General features: G+C 45.6%; 1 protein-coding gene across 1 annotated transcript in view; it reads left to right on the forward strand.

Annotated features, from left to right (window-relative positions):
• The first annotated feature begins 21,135 nt into the window (after positions 1-21,135).
• The window catches only part of YWHAZ (tyrosine 3-monooxygenase/tryptophan 5-monooxygenase activation protein zeta), a 28,230-nt gene continuing 24,708 nt past the window's right edge, over positions 21,136-24,657 (forward strand). The window contains exons 1-2 of the mRNA XM_076329321.1: positions 21,136-21,199; positions 23,697-24,000. Of these exons, the coding sequence (XP_076185436.1) occupies positions 23,707-24,000 (294 nt within the window). The 5' untranslated portion in view covers positions 21,136-21,199; positions 23,697-23,706. The remainder of the gene's footprint in view (positions 21,200-23,696; positions 24,001-24,657) is intronic.

A 24,657-nucleotide genomic window follows, 5' to 3' on the forward strand; every position in this document is an offset into this window, starting at 1 on the left:
GCTAATAGCTATAAACACAAATCCCCTGCCGGCTGGAGAAACATTTTATGCTAGCAATGGAGACCTGTTGCTGGTACAGTTAAACCACCTCCCTGAAAAATTCAAGCTATCTAGCCAAAAGGCTCTTTCGCCTTTGGCTGTGGGTTCCAGGAGAGGTACCGGCAAATCTTTGTCAGTGAGAATATTGGTTTTCCTACTCCTGAGCCCGTGGGGCTGTGCCAGGAAAACTTGGTATCCAGAACGTGCCTAGCATGACTCCAGTCCACTTCCACCTCTCTCTGAGCAGACTTTACAATGAATGATGTGCAATATCTCACTTCGGGCAACTCACCAAGAATCCCTCCCCAGATTGCCGTAGCTGCTAGGAAAACCAGTATCCCTCAAATTAGACACCTACTTTAAAGAACAGTGTGCCTCGCAGTAACAGACATGATAAATGCTATGAGTAATGACAGATCCATGTGTTAACAGTACTCTCTATCAGCCACCTACTGGCTCATTTCTTCTTTTGATAAAGGCTTTTCTCCTCTGGTTATGTATGAAATGCATACTTCTCGTGTGAAGGTGGATCTCTCTGCAGAAGCAGTGGGAGCAGAAGGCAGAAGATCTTGAGTCCTGACTGCGGCTGTGAAACAGACTCGGTGCTGATCAAACAACTGGCGCTCTCTGCCTCAGTTTCCCCACTTGTAATATGAATAATGTCTATATCGTAATCATGCTGCAAGGCATAGTTAAAATTTGCACAGTGGTGCTTTGGAGATGCCAAGCATCAGATAATCCCAGGAGATACCAGTATCGTCAGTATATCAGTTGTATCTACACAGTGAACAAAAGCAGGCACAGATGCTGGCATAATGTTATGTATTTTGGTACAAAATGAAATAAAAATCTTGCCTTCTGTCCTCAGATTTCTTGTCAAACATTCACTGCTTCACACGCTGAAGCAGTTAGTAATACAAAGCATACTTCTATCCTACTTTATTTTATTCTTTGAACAGAAGTCCACATAAAAAAGTGAAGAACCATGATTGAATCTTAATACAAAAAAGGGCTTAAGTTACATTCTCCTGGGATCATCTGTAGCAAAGTGTAATAAGTTTCTCAATATCTGACCTAATTATATCTGTCCTTCTAAGTTTTGTTTCCCATAAGAGCTAAATGTCTATGGTTAAAAATAACATTTGAAACTCCTCCAAATTCTAACAGAACTTTTTCAGCCTCTCTCAAATTTAATATCTATTTTTAATTTGTTTTAATTTTTCACCCAACTTTAAAAGTTATGCTTTTGAGCCTGGCATTCTGCTTTATTATCCAGATCCTAAAAATGTTTAGCTTAGATAAACTCGAGAGCTGGGGGGAAAATATTGTATTACGTGTGTTTATTTCATGTTGGAAAAATACCACAGCTATCGAAACAAGTAACACAGAGGCATGGGGAAGGAAGGATGCCTCTGTGGTTGAAAATAATTGGCTCTGTTAGAAATGTATCTTCTGGGTCATGTCGAGGTCTCTGACAGACAACACTGGGCAATTCTGTGATGGGTGTTTGTATCGTTTGTCCCTACCTGAGCACCCAGCTCTGCCAGCAGTCACTGCCCCAGAGCAACGGTGATGGAAGGTGATACAGGCTCAAGCCCCTGCGACCCATCAGTCCTGTTTAGAGCTCCCCGTACCCATGGGGAAGCTGGGAAATTGTGCTAATACTGGGATGGCAGAATCCTTCGTACTCATCTCTTCCTGCTGGCCCTGTTATTAGAGGGCTGGCACAGACCTGAGGCTGGGAATGCCTCACATCTGGATCCACTTCACACAACAGTCAGAGATCCCAGTGGCCATTTAAAACCTTTGTGCCTCAGTTTCCCACCCATAACCCATGGATAACAGTACTTACCTTCCTGACCAGACACTGAGAGGCTGAAATCCTAACATTTGCCAAAGGTTAGGAAATCAGGTATAAGGTGTTTAAGAAATACAAGGGATTATTATAACCGGTCACACTCCATTCCCAGGGAGGTTGATAATAAATGATGTTTATACAGCGCCCTCCATTGTGAAGAGGCCAAGAAGAAAGGGAGTCTGCAAACAGAGATCCAAGCAGGATTTTTGGATGAGAAATTCAGCTCAGCCCTTCTCTGTTGAGAGGCTCTTCTGGCCTTGTGGAAGGAAGAATCTGGAGATCAGATTGACTATTTGAATATCAAGCCTTGTCCACCTGCAGGAGTTCTGCATCCATCACTGTGGACGGGCCATAAAGCCTCATCCTGGAGCTTTATAAATGGTGCTGCCTGGTCACAAGTGCAGAGCCGGCATGAGCTCCATTTTCATGGTTCAGTTCATGGGAGCGGGGCGCAAGCTGAACAACAAATGCGGTTTATAATTGCCCAGCCGTTCTGCTTCGAGGGTCTGGGAGACTTAAATGTCACAGTATACAAATGGGAATTGTTGGGAGAAATAGAGCAATGCAAGGCTCAAAGTGATTTCAAAGGCATCTGAGTCCAGTGCTTTCTCTAGTTCATAGTACAGGTTCAAAGCTGGCGCAGATTGCCTAAATGCCCTGAGAAAGACGCAGCGAAGGGCTGTGAGGACGAGGTGGCAGCTCCTCAGTGGGTCCTGCGGTGAAGAGGTCCGGTTTTGTTAGACGACTGGAAGCACAGTTTGGTGGTTACGATATTCCTGAAGGATGTGTGCATTCAGATCTCTGCAGGCTGAGACGTGCGAGCTCTCTGGTTTCACTGACCTTGCCTTAACCGTCAGACTATTCTGCTGGTGCAAAACCTGATTGCAGGCTCTGAATCCTAGTTTAGCTGAAGCATCTGACTTTTCCCCAAGAACTCACATGAGGGACATGTTCATACCTTTCCTGTGGACTGCCTTAGAACCACGGGCTGCTGTGAGTCCCTGGCTTCAAATGTAGCCCTCTGCTACGGAGAATTGAAGGCAGAGCCAGCCGAAGGCTCCTCAGAAGAGGAGTGGCACTGAATATTGCCATCCTGAGGACAAGGGGCCAGGGCTGGGTTGCTCCTGCCACAGGAAAGGGGAAGGAAGGGCAGCACTGACGGAAAACCAGGCTTGTTACCACTGTGTCTACTGCAGAGAAAGGAAGGGTGAAGACAGAAGTGCTGTTGCAGGATGGGGCCCTCCCTTTACCCCTAACAGCAACTGCTGCCCTGGCTATTTGCACTCCTCCGCCAGCCATTGCAGCTGCAAGCCTGGTTTCCCAGGGCTGATGCATCATGTTGCTGTGACAGCCTGTGGTCCTGTGCTTGTGCCACCTGTCCCCAGCACTCACCCTGTGTGGGGTGCATGCGACAGTGTACATTCCCCTGCTGCATCTGCAGCACATCTTTTCTCTGTAGCAAAACACCATCCTGTCCCTGCAGAAGACTTGGCTAATATCTAATATCTAGTTGGGCTAGAATGATCATTGTAGGTCCCTTCCAACTGAACTATTCTATTCTATTCTATTCTATTCCATTCTATTCTATTCCATTCCATTCCATTCCGTTCCGTTCCATTCTATTCTAATCACAGAGCCATCTTACTTTTGCCAGTGGTAGGATCTATACAGCAGGCATTTTGCAAGATGTCTGGAGTTAAGGCCTCTCCTCCAGAAAGAGGAACCATCACAGGGTGGCTGGCATCGGCAGCGAGCAGAGCATCCTGTGTTCATCCCCAGAACAACAGAACCACGGGCAAAGGAGGAAAGAAGACAAGACAGCAGAGATGGGCTTTACTTACATGGGATTCCAGCTACTTTAGTTGGGGACTGGAATATAGCAGTGGTACCCCAGCTCACTTGTAATGTAAAGGGGGAATTTTACATGTGAATTAAATGCAATGTGCTTCTGTTCTCCATTTTCTAGCTATTCTCCCCTGGATAAGGTGTTGAACTGAGTTTTTTTCTTTTACCCATCTCTTTTTTTTTTTTTTTTGAGAGTAAGGTAGAAATTAAGGATCCTAGACACTTCTGAAAGTTTAAATGGCCCAAATTTTGGAAAATGGTTCTTTTTTCACTAAGATGTTTTCTAATAAAAAGATGGTTTGCAAGCACTGAGCACATGACACTCTTTGATGATATATCACAGCTCTACCACCACCACTTTGGGAAGCAGTAGATGGGAAAACTGCTATTACAGAAAAGCCCATGTAGATCTATCTTGAAATAAAAGGTCTACAATTTTACCAACATTAGGCATCCTATTTTGAGAAGAAACTGAAAAGAGGACTTTTTTTTTTCCAGAAAATATTGACATTTCCAAAAGCAAGATATTCATAGGTGGTGAGACTGATTTCCAGCAATAGGTGCACACAAACATCCACTTGCTCCTAGACTGTGAGCAGGAATGTCAGAGACTCATTTCTAAGTTGCGCACTTGCACCTGCATGTGTAATATTCCAAATATAAAAGGTGCTTCTGACTGTTTTCCTATGTCTGATTTTGAAAATCTGTTCCTTGCTAGATTGAACTAATTACTTCCCAAATATCTTCTTAAATACAAGTTTGGATGTGATATTCATCCTAAAGTTCTCTGCAGGATCAGTTCCGATGTTATGTTTTCAGATGTTATTTGTTTTCATTGTTCCATAACATTTCTCTGTCCTCCCTTTCATTTCTATCTGATCTTCCAGTAAACCTTTATAATCCTGATATGCTGTTTTCATAGTTTCTCCAATAATCTCTTTGAAGAGACTAGACAAGCTAGACCATCCCTCAAATGATGTAAAACATTTCCCTAATGTGGACATTATGTGTGCCAAGAAATTCCTGAATTAGTTTGAGTGTTTCCATACTGCATTCATGTATGTCAGCAGCACTCACGGGAGCCATCTGTCCTCGCTGGAGACCGCTCATTCCCAGAGAGGCTATTTTGCACCTCTAGGTCACTACATCTGCCTCTGCCGGTTCCAATAAAGGGCTCCCCATCCCTCACCGGGAAATATCCACCCCCAGCTATCACTTGCCAAAAGCCCATCATGACAGATTCTTTTCAACATCCCATGAAACAATTCAGATAGCCAATGTTGGTTTATTTTTATGGCTAAATATTGTCCAGATGCTTCTTTTTAAAGAATGACCTTTTTTTTTTCTTCTTTTTTGGTGTCTAGAGCAAGTTCTGATCACCCAAGCAAGGCCAAAGCAAAGACACTTTAAGCAGAGAGAGACAAAAATAGGATCCTCTCCCATGGCAATTTTGGATTTCCAGCAGAGCTGCTCTTCAGTTGTTGCAACAGCCTTCACACAATTGCCGCTCTTTTGCTCCCCCCCCCCGAAGGGAGATTTCAACCAACCGAGCTCAGCACCCTGCCTGCCTTAAACATAAAGGCTGTGCACAGACTGATGGGCTGGTGCGACATGCAACCAAGGTGCAAAGGCAGACCCGGGGGCCTTGCAGCTCAGCTGCACAGCTCTCTGGGAGGTCAGAGCCTGCCCACAGTACCCCTTTGCAGTCTGCTGACCCCTGCGTAGAAGAACAGGGGTCCTCTTGTTTCTAACTGCTGCAGGCTTGCTAAAGGGAATGAGGGTTTGTTCTTCTATCTCTATTTGTGAGAGCATTCAAATACCAAAGTTAAATCCAGGCTTATCCTCTCTTTTCTTTACATAAAAGCTCCCACTCAAAGCAGACATGTTCTCAAATCTATTATCCTCTATATTGTTCATAGTGGTTCTAATTTTTCCCACATTGCTCAAAGCTCTATCCTCAGGTGACTGTTCTCTGAGCTTTCGCAGCTCAGCTTTACCTTTCAAATAAGACTTATCCATTAAAAAACTATTCCGCTGCTTTTTTGCAACTATCATTTTGTCACATATGGATTTATTCAATAAATGCTTTTAATAGCAACATTTCTAGGCTTTGTTTGTTAAGAGCTGCCAGGCTTTTACAAGCCAGGGTTGGCACAGACGCTGAATTGCCTCTCTGTACCCAGGGGAGAGTTCCCTGCTGGTCATGACAGGTCCTGCACACACAACTAAATGAAAGGAAATTAAAAATATGAGTGTCTACATAATTCACAGCCAGTAAATGGTGGAAAGTATCAGGCTTCCAGCAACTTCCGGACCTCAGCAAAGCTTCTAATAAAAGCAGGGATATGCGATTTTAATCTGCAGTTCCAAGATCTACCCAAAGACCTAAAAGCCCAGCTTCAACACAAGTACCAGGGCAGGGAACTATATAAAGGCCGTCAGCAAGAGCAAATTCAGCCAGCCCAAGGGCACTGGGAAGTAACAGCTGACAGGACAGAAGAGAGAGGTCAGGATCAGTATGCCAAAAATCCTTCGTTCCTGGGTCAGCCTGAAATTTAGCAGCATTGCTGTTGTCTATCTGCTGCCTGCTGTGGAGCAATGGGTGTCTAGCATTTGCGTTTCGGTGTGCGTGGCATCCACCCATGCAGGACTTCACATGTGTCTCCTGAAGAACTGTAAAAGGTGGTGGCTGTTGAAAAAGAGAGTCAGTCTTTTCTTTTGTTCTGTTTCCCCAGTCCCTTGCTTTTTCTGAGGTCTTCAGATGTCTATTGCTAAATCCTTGGCCCAATTTTCCTCCTTGAAAGTGGCGCAGTGCTAAGTTTGTCTGAAGCAAAATTGAAAGAGAAAAGAGAATGCATTGCCTAATATTCTTTTTCAGGTTTTCCAAGAATTATAAACTCCTTTTGGTGCCTCTTTTGCTTTCTTTCAATGAAATATTTAATACATTCAGACATTAGGAGGATTTCTTTTTGCTCATCTTCCTCCATTCTTTCCATAGTTACCCACAGTCCCACAAGGACTTATTAATTAAATTCCCTCGGTACAGTGTTATCTCTCTCTGACTATCTCTATTTTCTGTACTGCAGCTTGTGTACATTGTCGAGAGGAATCAGAAAGAGCAAAGAACCAAATAAAAAGATCCCTCCAGGAATACAGTGTTCGATTATACAAAGAAAACCCGCAGTTTAGATTGCTCATCCTTATTTCCCAGAGGAGGCCTCAAATGTCTTTGTTCTTTGGCTTTTTAAAAAGAATTTCCTTTTCTGGTAAAATCATTTTACCTGTGAACTGCAGGCCAGGCTTTTGGTCACATTTACCTGCTTTTCCATTATCAACTGTTACATATTTTTCTTCCCCATGCTCTGCCTCCAACAAACAGCTTCAGGGTGTTTTGCAGCACTCCCTCCCCATGGCTTTGTGCCCAGGCTCCAGGATCTTCCACCAGCTTTGGGTTTCCTGGGGGGAGCCTGGCTTCATGCGAACAACGCAGCGTGTTCTTCTCACAAATGACAAAGTGTCATAAATGCATTACTGTTGATAACAGTGATGATGAGATCCCTGGAGAGGCCAGGAAACGAATGAGCATGGGGCCCAAAGCCCCCTCTCATCTCCTGAAGTGCTATACCTGTTTTATGGACAAAGAACAACTTCTGCTCCCAGAGTTGTCAGTCAAAGCCAGCTTCCTCAGTGCTGAAGTTACTATAAATAACAGAATAACTCTTAAAAACATAAATGGGAAGTACAGCAGTATATATAACTCACCACGCATCTCAAGCTGTGAACTCCCTGCCTCCTTGAAGTCCACAAATTTGTATGACTCATAGCCATCACACTTATGTTATATGTGCACACATACACATGTTTTGATATGTTCAGTATTTTGCTCTTGTCTAAAAATAAAGGTAAAATGGAAGGTGAAAATCCATTTACTCCCTTACACTTTATGCTGGGAACCTGATATTACCTCCAGTTTGCCGTTTTCCCAGCTGGCTAGATATCGTATCGTTTATGTTGGACCTCCTCCAAGATTAATGGCATCATCTGTACAGTTTTAACAGTCTAATCTTGCTAAATCTCTTTGTTTTGAAATTTGATTGTGCCTGATCTTCATTATTTTAATTGTTTAATGTATTATAATTAAGGCTCAATTAGATCTTACAGATCCCAATTCAGTCCAACATATTCACATCCGCCTGCGAGCTGCGGGAAGCACAAGACAAACCAGGCTGATTCCATGCTGGTTTTTCAGTCCAAAGACCAGGTACTATTTTTGCCACTGACTTACGCTTGACTGCAGGCAAGTCATCTATCTTTCTGTTTCTCCAAGGGATTCCAGCTTTCTGTGTTTATAGCCTAACTGGGTCTCAGCACAGGTTGACATCTTTACACACAAGTGTTATGGAAATAACAATAACAACCCACAGCCCATCCCATACGCAGCTGCCTTCTAACTGGGACGGACTCCTGTTTATACGGAGCACAGGAAGAAAGACCGTGAACACGGAGGCTTGTAAATATGCATGTCGTTCCAGTGTAAAACATGGAAACCTCCCTTTCCTCCCCACCCACCTGATACCAAGTTCTGGCAAGATTTTGGTACTTCCCGGAAGACAGGCTCTCTGCCTACGTCGAGGGATACCTTCTACTTGCTGTGCACAATGCAGCCCCATCGGAGCCATGCCAGTCATCTCCTGAAAATGCTGTTACTTCAGCGTGCACAGGCCTGGCCTCCAGATCCCCTGCACCATCTATACAATGGTGCATCTTCATTCTGCCAGCATCCAGGTTGCAGGGAAGGATCTCTCTTTGCCAGGGGTTAAGATCCAGTTGCTTTTTCTGAAGATGGAGCTGGGAGAAGAACAAGCAGGTATCATGTTTTCCTTTCAAACAGTGAATGAAGTTGCCTACCTTCTCTTCCCCATCACCTTAACCCAGCACTTCAGTGGGAAGAGCATTCACCTAGGACACAGGGGACCCAGATTCAATTCACTTCTCCATCTGAGAGAAGGCAAACCCATTTCTTCAGGACACACTCTTGCTATCAGGATCCACAAGGGGACCGTTAGCTCCTGCTAAAGATTTGTCGTATTTGTCCAAAAATTAATGACAGAACATTGATCCTGAGAGCAATCGCAGCCTGCTGGTCTGCTGGCCAGAGCTCACAGCCACGGACGAGGAGATCTGGTTCTGCTCTGTGCCCTAAGGACTACTTCTGTGTCTTATCTGGTGATTATTACTGTGCAAAATAAATAAACTCAGATTACCTTTCTGAGAAGTATCAGGCTTCCCTAGCACCTTCCTTGCAGCAGTAAGCAGTATGGTGAAAGACTGAAACCACCCTATAGATAACAAATCAGCCCTTGACTTACTTCATCATAAAAACAAGATGGGAAGAAACAAACATATGCAGAAACCTGCCATTTTCATCTCCACAAGGAAACCACGTGTTAATGCCCCCCAACCTGATAAAAGGCATTCCCTTCAGCATTGCAGGCAGCCAACTGCACGGGGTCATTAACTTGACAGTAACGAACATATGCTCCAAGGAAGACGCAACAGGTGTGACACGAAAAGAGCACATGCACTTGGTCCAGCAAAGATGCCCCCCACTAGGTTACAGACCAAGCCTCCACTGGTACTGCACCTCTCACAAACACTGGTTTTGCAGTATCAATGGTTTTGTGGGCTCAGCAGCCAGCCTTCTCTGAAAGTGTTTCATTCAGATTAATTAAGACCCTCCCCAAAAAAACCCAAGAAAAACAGTATCTTACTTAGGAAGCTCGGTATAAAAGAAGCAGAGAAGAGGATCTCTAGCAAATATGGAGATAGAAATTAGATTTTAAAGCCCTAGGAGCAAAAAAAAAAAAAGTGCCTCCTTTATTTTTAAATGCCTTTGAACATTTTCAGATCTGTAAAAATATTCAGTTAGAACAACTGTAATCAAAATAATATACTGTGTATTTTTGTAATCTAGTTTGGGGATTCTTTTCCACTCCCAAAACATAACACAGGCTCATTTTTAGGTAGAGAAGCATTTTTATTTTTGCAATTTATTTTTTCTCTGAAGAAAATGCACTTTTAAATGACATGCAGGATGGATTAATAAATTTGAGGCAGTTTGCAGGCTGTTAGAGCTGAAAAAATAATTTGAGAGTTTGCAGTGTTCGGGCCAGGTATTCTCACATCCAGCCCTTTCGGCTGAGACAGTCCCGATGGCTGGATACAATTCAGCTGATGACTTGCTCTTTGTTATGCTGTCAGCGGAGCTGCCAAGCATTTCTGACTCAGGTGGGCAGAACACTTCACGCCCCAGTAGCCATGACCACGGACTGGGAGGAACCCAGCAGGAGCTATTGTTGCCACGGGAGAATTTGTCAGAGCAAGAAGCTCGCTGGGGAGTGCTGGGGAAGGGAGGAGCAGGCCAAAATCACCAGCAAGGCTGGTCTGTGGGAGAAGATCGTGGTGGGGAGGGTGGATTTTGGTTGGTGGCAAAGCACCAAGGCATAGAAAAAGAGCACTTTAGTGCCGCATATATCCAAATGAAGGTCCTGAAGAGCCTTCTGAACATCCTTTGAGCTGCTATGCCTTATTTACTTGGAGAGGAGATATGCTGGAGGTATAAATGTTCTGTGAATGTCGGAGTGGGGCCAGGGACCACGTGAGCGGGGGGCAGGACATGCCTAGCAAACTCCAAATCTTCCTGGGAGTGGCAAGCTGCACAAGTGCCAGGAGAGGCTTCTCAACTTACAGCTGAGGTACACATATGTTGGCCTACCTTGTTACCTGAGAATCTGCAGGAAAAGTCTTCCCTGAGTTTGCGTCCAGCTGTTTGAGGGGTAGGTTTGGTTTTGTAGATCAAGTACCTGTGCACCAAGAACTTAAAAGTTTCATCAGAAAGAGAACTCCTAACCTTGTTTGCCTCATCACCAGCTATCTGTAGGAGATGGAGAAAATAAATAGTTTGGAGAGCTTCTTGTTCAGTGCTGAGTTCAGGACGTTTTGAGAACTTCCTGCTTAAACATCAACCATAGCTCTAGCTGGACACTTCCGAATCTCCACCTTGCCTTATAATCTGCTTATTAACATCCCCACCCCATTGCTTTTCTGATAGTTGCAGGATGCAGTACAGATCTTTCCATCCTTTAAAGACCATCTACGGATTTCATCTGTAGTAGTGATTTTTATTGCTTCTTTTTCTTCAGCCAAATTCTGAAACTAGATACACCTCAGACTTCTTTTAATACCCTCCTTCCTTTTTATTTTCACAGCAGGTGGAACATTTTCTACACTAGGTTCTTTGGGCTTAGTTTTTTCCCAAAAATCTTGTCCCTCCACCTATTCTTCTTAAAAGAGCACCCAATCTCTGCTTTTGAGTTCTGATCTTTCCTTGTGCAAACTATCTTCTCTGAAAATTGGCACTGGTACACATCTTAATCCAGGCCCTAGCAAGTCTTCCTCTGCGCTGTTGTCTCCATACAACTTTTTGCATTTGCAGGCGTGAGCTGTAACCAGCTCTGGTGACAGTTTTTATGTTGCCGAAGAAGAAGAAAAATGACATTGTAAAATCTGGAGCTGATCAACAAATCTGTTGGTGAAGCTCAGAGGAACTCACAACATTCTGAAGTTAGTCTACTGCTATTATTGCTGCTCACATGCTGCTTATTGTATCATAGAGATCATTTGGTTACAGCCTAGTTGCACTCTTAATTAGCCTAGCCAGAAGCCTGCCAAGTTTGAAAAAAAATTGTTTAACTGAGAAGTGAGACATTAACTATTTGAGAGATAATAACATCCATAAACTTGGTAGTCTCCTTCAGCAGTTTAACTTTCTTCTCATCGAAACCTCATTTTCAAGATAAGTAATAAAAAGAGAATCCTGAAGTTGGGGGAAAAAGGAGTACCTGCCCTGTGAGACCTTAGGCCCGGAGTTTTTGCTTCAGAAATCTTCCCTTGAGGCTTAGGTTTCAACATCTGCCCTAGATAAATGACGAGAAAGATTGGCTTAGTAACTCTGGCCCTGGCTTGCAAGCGATAGGGTGGGATCTCAGCCCCTTATTCGGCTTCAGGTTTTCCATATGGCCACAGGCAAATCATGCGGATGTTCGCCTGAGAGCTTTGTCCCTACAGAGCCTTATCCTGCAGGACTGGGTGTAGGTGTCAGTTTGCTGCTGACCTTTAAACGACTGTAAAACTGTAACTTGGCCACACTGCAAGCACTCCCACTAATTTTATACTTCCTGGGGCTTATCTATTATGCAAAACCAGACAGGTTTCACAAGCTGGGAAGTTGTGCAGAAGAGCAGCTTTTATCACAGCCCAGTACTATGTATGTGTCTATTCTTTGTTTTGACATCAGCTGAATTGTGTCCTGTTTAGGTAATTGACCAGAGAAGAGCTACAAAAACTTTCCATGCTAGATAAGGAATCCATCTTGAGGAAGAACCTGACAGAAAAGACAAAAAGGAGACAAGGCATTTTTCTTTGTTTCTCCAGCTGAGCTAATTTGTAAAATGTACAACTCTCTCACGGGTTTTTAGAGCGATACAGACCCTGTGGGACAGTCATAAGCCTCCATACCTTATAGGAATATTCTAAAACCACTGTGATGTTGCATTGGATACACTGTTTGAAATGTGTGTATAGATTTAAAAAAAAAAAATTTGCTTAATTTTAGTTAGCTTCTTTTAAACTAGATTCAGTAGTCCCACCACACAACGGCTGGATCTTTAAAATGTCAGGTAGCTGGCAGGGGGGCACAATAAGAATCCACAAATGTTTGATAAGTCTAAATACCAAAGCAGGAGATTCTCTAGTCAGGATGGAAAGGGGTCAGTACCAATTAGTTTTGTTACAGCTATTGATATGAGCACATCCTAACAGCCTGGTTGAACTTTTTGGATGAAGAAACAGCCATTAACTGGCTCCCACCAGGGTATATCTGAGACCTCATTACTAAATCAGACAGAATTCTTAGGCCGGTTAAGTTACAGGAATTGATGCTGAGCCAGGAGAGCAAGGGGAATACAAAGATAGTAACAGACTCTGGAGATTCTGGGAGGAAAAAAGGTGTTCAGGGTGGGAAGGAAGAAGAAGAGGCAGGGCAAGAGAATCGAGTTGCTCTGCAAGAAATAAAACAAACAAGGCAGGGTTTGATTGATTGTTTTAATGGACTTGTGTTCTTTGTCTTCTAAAATCTCCTCTGCCGTAACAACCTCAGGTTCTCTTCCAAAACCCACTCTCCATATAGGGCACATGCTATGCTCAAAGATCTTTGAGCATGCTCTGGCAGGCTGGCGGTTCTCAACCGCTATATAAAGGCTGGCTTCCACCTGCCTTTTCCACAGCACAGGCATTTAATTATGCGCTTTGTCCTCTGTACAGCTGCAGTTTTTCACAGACCTTATTTATCTTGAGATTTCAGCTCATCTTTCAAATTTGGTTGAAATTGGGTCCCAAAGTTTTTAAGGGGAATTGCTGAATGTACAGAGAGATAAACAACACAATCTCATAAACCTCATTTCAAAGGCAACCAGGCTAAAAAATGCCAGTTTTTAATTTCTGATCCTGTTCATGACAAATGTTGTCTAACATTTCAGCAGCAATCTGAGGCCCTGAGAGCCTCTTTCAATATCCTATCAAGAATATAAAATAAATCGTGATAAATGTAGTCAGTATAAAATAAAATTAGTTGAAATTCGTTGCTGGGATGCAAAACTGAAGTTGACAGGCAGTTGAGAGGAAACTTGCAAGAAAATGCTTATTTTATGCATTTCTTTGGGGCTTAGCAGCCTGGAGCTGTCAAGATGGTTTTGCACATGCTCGGCAGCAAAAACAAGGGAACTGGGCAATTTTACCAGTGGAAAACATAAGTTCCTACTGCATTAAGAAAACCTTCAAGGTTAGAAATGCTGTTAATGCCTATAACTTGAATAAAGTTACTTAAATACCTATTTAGGGGCCTAATTTTCCCTTGTAAAACTACATCCTGAATTTCTTTAGTAGCCTGTTGTGATAATTTTACCAAGGGCTTGTGAAAATCTAAATAGAATATATTAGTAAGTTCTCCTTCACCCATACCGCTATTGAACCATTAAGATACCAGTAAGAGATTAATGAGACAGATTTTTCTACTCTAGAAATTGTCGTTTCTTAGACCACCTCATAAAATGACCTTTGAGATGCTGTATCATTCCATTTTTAAGTAGAACTTCAAATGATCATCCAATACACAATTCACTGTATTAATAATTCCTCAGATTACCGTTTAAAAATACAGGTTCAATACATTACCCATTGATCCTTTTAATGGCAAATGCTTATAGTGAGAGTTTGCATATATCCTATAGCAGCTACGCTATTTTGTTTTTGAGGTCCTCCCGAAATCCTCAGGGCGTAGCATATGAGACTGGTAACTTGCACCTTGGCATTTTTCTGATGCCTTCAACTCTAACAGCTACTGTATATTTCTAAAGAATGTAAAGAAAATAAATACTTTATCATTTTAAAAAATAACAGACAAACTAACTCAAGATACATGCATAGACAAGAAGGTCTGAAATTAATTAAGTGGCAGAAGTGATTTGAAACGACATTATGCAGCCTTTTTCCTGACAATCAACGTTAAAATAACATTCGGTAGTAAGCTCAAATAAATAAAAAATAATTCCAAAAATAAATCAGAGTAGGTATAATAGAATTATGTTAGTCTCAAGTTTGCTTCAAGACATCCTGTCTCTTCTGGTAACGCTTTCAAAGTTTTATCTTGCTCACTCAAGAGCAGTTACACGTAACGGAAATGAATACAGGCTAAAAAGAGTTCTGAGTTCCCAAATCCCAATGGCTATTGTTTGCAAAAAGAAAAGAACTGTTTTCATCTATAAACCAACAGAATTACTCAGGATTCAGTAATTCAGGGTGTAATTCAGTCCTGTGTGAAGGACCAGGATAAGACCGATGCACAGTTGATGTATCAATACCATATTAAATTCACTCAAACTCGTACTTCCAGCCCCGGAGGACTCACATTCTGTCAGTGCTCCCAGCGGAGCGGGTGGCCAACTGCCTTCACGCACCCCAGGGCAAAGCACACCCGTTTCAGCACCACCCATCTTGCTTCCTGTAGGGAGAAATGGAGAAGAAAACATAGGTGGTACGCTCTTTCAATATATCTTTGGAAGACACACAAATACCTCAGCATTGGGCAATCGGTTAGGAATGAGAATGTAATAAAAATGTAATATATAGGCCATATATATTCCACTTGCAGGCCTCTGTCTAGCCAAGTGTTTTCAAACACTCACGTTAAATCTCCTTTTTGTTGCTGATGGCTGAGGATATTTCATTTGATCTCTTCATGGTTCTGATGACTGCAGCAGCATTCCTAAAATGCTCCTTAGCTGCATCTCAAAATAGTCTGATTAATCAATCTTATTCAAGAGTGATGAACTTTGTTCTTCCGTGCAGCTTTTGAGTTTGCATCTAATAATGTAAAATCAACTCAGGTACAACAGAGAAACAAACTGAATTTTCCATGGGAAAGCAGATACACCCAAAGCAATGCCAAGTTGCCTGTTTTCAAAATGAGCTCTCAGCAGTTCAAGAATTTGCACACTTCTACATTCAATATGTAGGTGCTCAGATGTCACCGATGCACTCAAACACTACAATGAAAGGAACCAAATGAGATCTGTATATGGACCTATATTTTATACATAACAGCCTGGCCACCCAGACCTCTCAACCCCTCCTTCCAGCTAACTGGTTACTGAAAGTTATCGCAGCCCTTCAAGTGTGGCCAGGTCCTGATGTTCTCCCCCACCTCATACACTAAATGTCAGAAATAAAAGTTATTTAGATTAAATTCAGCTTTTTAATGACACCTGTGCAAACTTAAGTCTTTCATACCTTTCTAAACAAGAAAGAACAGCATCTGGCTTCCTTTCTCAGAAAGGTCAGTAGGAAGTAAAGAGCAGTGCTGATTTATCTTCATCATTTGGTGACAAGTTCTGTGAAGGAAGTTGCCATTTTACATCATATTTTTTCAGAAGGAAGGAATGTGCTAACGTACAATTCATCACTTCTGTGCCATTTATTTGGTGGGTATCCTGACATCCTTCTTGGATACTTGTCACTTTGGTGACAAGATGTTTGCAAACATTTTTAAATTATTTTTGTGAAAATGACCTTCGCATTTTATTGATGGCCGAATCTGAGGAATCATCCTTGGGGACACTTCTAATCATGCACTAACTCTCTAATATATCTATTTAAACTGGTCCACATCCAAAATCATTTGAGGATTTTAATTCAAGGATTACTTAAGCAGGACTCACTGGTACTTTGTTTCTTCAGCTAAATGTGTCATTTTTTATAAAACTAGACTATGGACAGACAGGTGAGGAGGTTAGAGAAGGTTCTCAGGACATCTTCAATGAGGCAGAGAGAAAGGCCATGTGAGATCCGGCAGCTCTAACTACTTTCCACTCAGTGATGGAAAATCGCAGCCTTATCCACAATTTATACATTTTATCACTGGCACGTGACACAGAGTCAGAATCTGACTCATTTTAGACCACTGGGGGCCGGGAAAGGAACAAAAAGTAAAGAAAATTCTAAAATGCATCGATCCTTCACTAAAGTCTCTCAGCTGGGTCAACCTACAAGAGTGTCCTGAGGGCGAAGTGTGTCAGTTGATCCAAAAGCACAATCAGAGTACAAAGGAGAGGAGTGAAATATCTCATTCCCTTGTGCAAAGCTTGAAGTTTGGCTTGTAAATCACAGGCTGTGGCCAAGGAAAGAAAGAAAGATAGCTAGGACATATTCGTAAAAATGTTAATAAATGTTTTATTCCAGAAAGGTGGTAATACTCTGACAATCTTGCTTTTGCTAAGTAGGAGGCAAGAAGCTCAAAGCCCTACAGAAGCACACAAAGGCTGCATAAGAATACTCCTATATACAGTATAATCATGTAGCCTGAGAATCAGCACAGAAAGGTATGTATGTAACAAAGTCACAACAGTCAGGATTTTGAGCAAGCAGCTTTCAGAAAAGTAGCTCCTGACAGCAGGAGAGCACACGACAGAGCTGCCAACTCTTCTCTTTTCCCCCCACAGGCCGTAGATTTGCAGAATCATCTCCTGGTCTCCGGAGAAATGCCCTTTGCTAGGCTGCCTTTCCTCATTTTCCTGTTCCCAGGAAAAAAACAGTCAATCAGAACATCTCCATTTTCTAGCAGCAGCCTGGTTAGCACTGAGAGCAACCACCGCTGCGCCTTTCAGTCCTGACCGCATTTGCTGACTTCTAAGAGCTATTCCTACGGACTTCCTGGACTGCCTTCCCTGGCCTGTGTGAGGGTAACCCCCCAAAAATCCTGCCGTCCTCTTTTACTGTGTGGATAACCCTGCCTTGCTACCCATCCCCTTTTAATTAAATATGGTTAAGCACAGGGAAGAATAACTAAACACCTACGGGAGAAAGGATGAGAGGAAAGAAGAAAACTAAATGCTGTGTTAGAGGGAGAATAAAAGATATCTGGAGTCATTTTCTCCCCCCACCCCCGTCCCTCTATTTCTTCCTCTCATATAAGAAAGAGAGAAGCAATGTAAATAAACATACATATATATACTTTTACATGCAAATGTGTCTAACTCTACAAATAAGTTTTTGCTCCTAGCTGCCGACAAGTACGCCTGACAGTCTGAGATAGTGAAAGTGCAAGTCATCGAAGAAAAAGCTGTGTGGAGAGCAGCAGGGAAAACACATTTGAAGAAAAGGCAAAATGCTTAAAGCCTATCTTTTTAAGAGACAAAGTTCCCTGGTCAAAACTGCAATAAGCAAGACAAAATAAAACATTCCACACTGGGGGAAAAGTGCAGGAAATATAAGAATAGAAGACAGCAGGAGAGTATCTGTTCAAGAGACAGCATATGCAAAGGTGAGTAATGTCTAATTCCTTGGATCTGTTTCAAATGGCAACGTTCATGAAATCCAGAGGAGTGGAAATGGTGTTTGGCAAAAATAGCCCACTTAAAGGGGAACGAGTGCAGCCTCTATTGACATATGGGGCTGTTAGCAAACAAAAACTATGGTTAGTGGCAATTAGGGTTGCTGCAGGAGACATTCCATTCACTCCAAAAACAGAAATAATGGAAAGGAGTGAACGGAAAGGCTGATGTTTTCCTTCCACAAAACTATTAACACTGCCTACAGTATTGCAGCCTACTTCACAAGGGGTTCCCCTATATTTTCTGGAGATATCAAAAAGCAATACATACCTGTGCTTCATCTAACATATGCTCCAGTCTGGATTCTTTATGCACTTTTAAGGATTATTATTATTTTCCATGTATCAGTTAATTTTTGATCATGTTACCGCAAAATATTCAAGTACCTCTGAAAACATATAGTCTATATTTGGGTGGTTGCCATTTCAATGAGACTTTTCTACAAAATAAAGGTTTAAAGCTTATGTTAAAAATGAACTCTGTAACATAACTTGAAGCAAGTTGCAGCAAATGCTGTGCCATCATACCATCTGTGTTCAAGTACAGCTCTCAAGCTCTCCTCCTATTGCTTCCTAAAGTGGAAAATAATGATAAAAAATAAAAACAGACAAGATGAAGAAGCATTGTGTATTGGAATACATTATGAACCTGAGCCTTACGATGCTTGTTTCAAAACCGAACTCCTCTGTATCTGTACACCCCAAGAAAGCATCACTGGGGAAGTAAAAAGGAAGGTTATATTCTTCTTCACGTTTAAATTAAGCAGCAGTGATGTTCTCACCTGACACTGCTAGTAAATTTTGGTGAGCTTTGCCCTACCTGATACTGCCCACTTTGCTTTTTTCTAGCTCTCTTCACAAGCGTTCCAGCAATATTCCACAGGAACGTGAGTGAAATTCATTAAACCTCAGAGTAAATGGAAGGCACTAGAAGTGATGAGAAATCAGAAAAAAAATACCCCACTGTTAAATCAGTGTCTAAGATAACAGAAGTTGCTGGACAAAACTTACATGGAGAAAAATGTACATTATGGCAGACCCCAACATACCTCTTAGGCCATGAGAAAGGGTAGTAGGAGATCCATAAACCAACACTATAGGTAAAATGCCACCACCAAAAACATAACTGTTCTTTATATGATACAATTTTAAATGAAAAAAGCCCTATTCTTAAAAAGCCAACTTTGTCATGTGGAGCTTAAAATAGCACCTTTCTGATGTTCAGTCACAACACAGGATCGTTGCTTTGAAGATCTAGAAATAAAACCCCCGTTCTGGTCATTTTATCGCACTGTCAGGTCTACAATCACTTCATCAATGCAGGGTGGAAGGAAGACAAGGAACATGCCGAGAAGCTACCCCAGAAGCGCCTGGAAAAGACAGAAAGAGGGATGCAGGCAAGACTAGGAGGCACGAGGCAGAAGGGAGCGTGTCTGTAGGAGAACCTGTTGATGCTGCTTTCTCTGGTACCGTACCAACCTGGTCCCGGCCAGTCACCTGTCAAGAACACAAGTACATTCATAACTTCCTCTTGCTTTCCGAGAAGCAAGCACCTCACTCTTCCTATGCTATTCCCACATAGTGCCCTACCAACAGATTTTTATGACTCTGTCTACGTAAATACATGCCCATCCTGTGCTGGTGGCTATTTCTGCGCAAGTTGTTACGATTAGTCAAGCAAGTACTCGTGATCCGAGAAGGAGTCGCTCAGAAAGCTGCCGCCGCTTGATTTCCAGTTACGGCTCCACAGCTGGGATACGGTAACCGACCACGTGACCAGAGCCTGAGGTTTTACGTGAGACCTGGCATCGAAAAGGGACAGGGCGGAGTGCTCACCAGAGCCTCCCATAGACACTAGAGCCTGGAGCAAGCCCCTGGGGGGGGAAATCTCCCTCTCCCGCTGGAGATGCTCCTGTTCCGTGGCATTGCCAGATACAACGTGAGTCTGGAAGAAAAAAAATCTCCCTACCCTCTGTAGCCTACCTGACCCTTTTCAAAAAACGTATCGAGGTGCTTTCTCCATCTTACTATTCTCCATCTTATTTCTAATTCTGTGAGAGAGTGCTGATCCCAGAGCCCAGAAGCAAGCATATGAGAGGTCAGGACACTGCATACTTGAGACAGGGAATAAAGCTGGGGCAAGCTCTTCAAAAAGGGGACAAGCGAATGCAGGCTTTGAACACCTTTGGGAAACACTCTTTTTTCAAAAACAGCATTTCCAACAACAGCAATTTTTATTATTTTAATACTCTTCCTACTCCTGTCAGCATGTTCTCATCATTTGCGTGGTGCTGGCCGAAATGCCCATTTGCCTTTCTAAGGGAGAGGCTTGCAAAAGGACTGTTCGCATCTGCAGAGCCCAGCTCCGTGTCCACCCCACCAGTCCCAGGCAGGGTCTCTCAGGGCCCTGCCGCCACGCCCTGGACTCCTGCCCAGGCTCCACGTGCCATCCTCTTCTGGGTCTTTCCTTTCCAACCCACAACCTCCTTCCCACTCCTCGTCCAGGACTTGGTTCCCAGCACATGGTTCAATGCCCTGCTCGGCACACGCAGGCTGTCACACAGACCCGCGCACACCGGGACAGTCCCCATCCCCTCCGTACCCCGGAGCTCACCCACCCACCCGGCCTCCATCACAGGCGCCCCACGTTGCAGCCTGCGATGGGAACAGGGCCGGGCACTCAGCCAGGCCCGGCGGGGGCTTGGCAAGGGGGTTTAATTGGCAAAACCGAGCCCTCGTGGAAGACACAAAGCCAGGAGAGATCGCTTGGGATGTGTGGTAAATGGGGGGGGCGGGGGCGACACCCACACACAACCGACGGCCACATTAGGCGGTGCCCCCCTTCCCACACGGCGTCCTGTGCCGCAGGCCCGGGGACGGCTCCGCTACCGCCGATCGCCTCAGCCGACCAGCGGCGAAGGCAAGGGAGGGTGAAGACGGCTCCCCGCCGGGCGGCGGCCGGAGCGGGCCGGGCCGGGCTGGGCGAGGCGGCTGGCGGTGTGTCAGAGGCCAGGGCTGAGGGGGCGGGACGCCGCCTCGCCCCGGCCCGGCCCGGCCCGGCCCGGCCCTGCGGCAACCCCGCAGCACGGACGACCCCCCCGCTCGGCTCCGCAGTGGGGGGGACGGGGGGAGAGGCGCGCGCCCGCGGGCGGGGCCGCCGGGTCTAGGCGTGTCCCGCCGTCCCGCGCGCCGCCGGCGCCCGCGGCGGTTAGCGAGGCCTCCACCCTGTGGCGCGCCGGGGGAGGCGCGGGCTCGTGCTCGCGCCTTCGCCGTTGCCATGGCCCCGCTTGACGTCACGGGCGGTGCGCTGCCCGTGCGTTGCGGCGCGGTGATTGGCGGAGACGCCGTGTGTGGCGCTGGGAGAGAGGCTGCAGCGCAGCGAGCCGCGAGACAGGCACAGTCCGCGCCGGCCGCCCGCCCCGAGACACCCGCCGCCGCGCTCCCGCCGCGCACAGGTAACGGGGCCCGCCGCGCCGCCCCGCCTCCGGCCCCCGCGCCGGGCGGCCGCCCCGGGGCCCTGCCCCCGCCCCCGGGGTCTCGGGGGGGGCCGAGCGAGGCGGCCGGCGGGCAGCGCCGAGCTCTCCCTACCCCCCCCCACCTCCTTCGGCCTCGCCGGCGGCGGCAGGGCGGCTCCGCGGGGAGGGAGCGGGGCGGCGGGAGCAGCCTGCCCCGCGGCGGCCGCTGCGGAGGGTGGCGGGGGCCGCGCAGGTGAGGCCGCGGCTGCCCCTCCCCGCCGGCGAGGAGGGAAGGGGGGAGGGGAAGAGCCGCCGGGGGCGGCAGGGCGGGGGAGGGGGCGGCAGGTGAGGGCCCCGCCCGTGGCGCGGCGGGCGGGGGCGACCCCGCGCCCGTGGGCGCGCGGGGGGGGGGCGCAGCCCCCGCCCGGCGGGGGCGGGGGGCCGGCGCGCGGGGCGCGGGCGGCCGCCGCTGGGTGTGGTCTCCCGCCGGGAGCGCTGCCCGGGCGCGGAAGAGCCGCAGCGGCCGCCCCTCGGTCGGGCTCGCTTCCCTCCCCTCCGCCCAGCCCCCCCTCCCCGCCTCCGCCCATCCTCGCTCCCGCCCCGGCCGAGGGGTCCGGGGGATAGCGGCGGCGGCTCCCCCGGGACGGGGGGGGCTCCTCCTCCGCCGCCGCCGCCGCCCCCTCCTCCCCCCCCGTCCCCCGGGGCTGGGCCCGCGGGCTTCCCCTCGTCCGGCCGCTGCTGGGGCGGGTACGCGGCATCCTCCTCCGCCGCCGCCCCCGGCGCTGGGCGGAGGTGAGCGGGATTAACGCGCGCTGAAGTGGGCTGGGCTCCGGCGCCGATCCGCCATGACAAAGGCGGCCGGCGAGGCGCTCGGTGTCCCCGCGGCGGGCGGATGCGGCGGCCGCAGCGCGGGGAGGGGCGGCCCGGAGCGCGCCTCCTCGCCCTGGGGGGCCGCGCCGCCCGCTCCTCCCCCGGGCTGCTCCATTTTCTGCTGTCACCTCGCGTGTGGGGGAATCGCGGGCAGCGCCCAGCTCTCGCCGCGCCTGCGGGCGGTCGCCCTCGGCCGCCGGGAACGACGGGTGGCCTGGCCGCCTAGGAAGGATGCTGCCGTAGCAGCCTGCGGGCAGCCCGGTGGCCCGGTAGACTGGCGTTGGGGCCGGCGTTTTAACCACGCTCGCCCTGATCACGCCGGGTGGTAAATAACCGTAGCCAAAATCTTGCCTTAAAATGGCTTCTTAACCGGCTGTTCACGGTGCGATCAAGTTTTTGACGCACGTTAGCGAACGCTGCGGAACAGCCGCTGAGTTTGTGCCCCGATGTTGGGGGCAGGAGCTACTAAAACTTTCCCTTTCAGGTGACTGGAATGTTAAAACGTGCTTAACTTATTCCTAAATGGAAGATAGTGCTGCTATTGTTTGTGGCAACTTCATGTAAAATGACAAAAAGGTTAATGGTTAAAGATTAAGTGCTGGATTGTTGTGTGTGGAACATATAGAAATACATAAAGCATATATGACCAAAATTGGTTCCTGCTTTAATAATCTAGTCAAACTTTAAACGATGGTGTATCCCAAAGCACATTGCCAGGGCCTCAAAATGATCAAGTCAAGATACATAAAAAGATGGAGGGTGAGGGAGGAGTATTCTTTCCTGATGTACTGGGGAAAAAAAAAAAAGTTACCGCTGTTCAGCAGAGCTTGATTTTTTTAAAAGTGCTGATAAGGTGCAGGTTATGAAGCATCTCAGCCAGGTTATGCTATCTCAAATACTGATGTTGAAGTAATATTTTTAAATAGTAAAATTTCCTTTTGTCTCTGAAAGCATAGCCTCTCAGGCTGAGAAGCAGTACCTTGCTCAGAACATTTACTGTGTCCCATTTTGGGAAAGAAAGTTAACATTGTTGAAGGGTGTACACCTTGAAATTTGGATATTTGGTGGACTGTGACTTTGTAACATCCAGTGTGGGATTTGATTTGCAGATCCCTATGCCAAATCTTTCTGCGTGTAACTGTAAGATTCTGTTAAGGCACAGAGAGTTGCCTGGTACTGTTTGTCTAGCCTTTATTGGGTCTCTTCCTGTGAAAAACTTACTATTCGATATTTTCTTTGTTAATTTTGGTATACTGATAATTGGATGCAGTTGATGGGGCAGCTTGAATGTAGTCTTATGAGAGAGCAATGGCAAAGAACTAGGATCGTTTATGTGCATAAGATTGGAGTGATTTGCTTTCAGTTCACCTTTGGATGCTTTTGTTTGCATTTATTAAACTAATAACACACTTTTAAAAGTTAACAATTTTTCAGGAGGAAGCAATGACTTTAAGTCTTCGATCCATGTATCCGTGTGTTAGAGCATTGAGTGTTTGTATGCCTCATGTTCTGGATTTCAGTTGTACCTCTTCCAGTTCCAAACTACTTAGAAAGTATGCATATGAAGTTAAAACACCTTTGTCCTTGATCAATGCCTGAATAATGCCTCACTATTTTTCCTCTTTAGAAATATCAGCATGGATAAAAATGAGCTGGTGCAGAAGGCCAAACTGGCTGAGCAGGCTGAAAGATATGATGACATGGCAAGTTGCATGAAGTCTGTGACTGAGCAAGGAGCCGAGCTGTCGAACGAAGAGAGGAATCTTCTCTCTGTTGCCTACAAAAATGTTGTAGGAGCCCGTAGGTCATCTTGGAGAGTCGTCTCAAGTATTGAACAAAAGACGGAAGGCGCTGAGAAAAAACAGCAGATGGCTCGAGAATACAGAGAGAAAATTGAGACTGAGCTAAGAGACATCTGCAATGATGTGCTGGTGAGAAATAATGAAACTGTTGATCCATTTTTACTTAAGATTTGCAGGGTAAATGGTGCTGGGTCCTCTGGGACTACTTCTAGTGTGTCAGTAAAGCTCTGGTCTCCTATGCTTTTTCTGAAGGACAAGGTTTAAAAAAAGTCTGACTTTTCCTTCCTTATAATGTATTGATTATTTATATACAAATCATCATAGTTATGAATGCTAGTGAATTTGGAGACATGTTGAAACATTATTGTATATAAAGTAATAGGTATGAAAAGTCAATATATTACTTTAAGACTGAACTAGATATAGGTTTAGTTTGGGGTTTTCTTCTCCCCCCCCCCCCCCCAGTGCAGTACCCTAGATCGCTTTGATTTCTGCAACTTTAATATGCTGCTTTAGTTGTAAGAGGTAGTTCGTACTCTACGGAAATTGTGCCCCTCCCTGGGTAAGATGATGTAATGTTAGTTATGACTCAGCCATGCAGAAAATTGTCTGCAGGAAGAGGCAGTAGAAATGCTATGATACCCTCTTGAACTTAAAATCTTTAGTGGCAATCTAAAAGTGTGTTCAAGTTAGACATTTTCTGTGGCTTGTAGTTATGTTAAAATGTGCATGTACCCGGCAAACAACCCTATATTTTTGTTAGGAGACTGGTTTATGAAATCCGAA

Source organism: Aptenodytes patagonicus, chromosome 2 (genome assembly GCF_965638725.1).
Source record: "Aptenodytes patagonicus chromosome 2, bAptPat1.pri.cur, whole genome shotgun sequence".
NCBI lineage: Eukaryota > Metazoa > Chordata > Aves > Sphenisciformes > Spheniscidae > Aptenodytes > Aptenodytes patagonicus.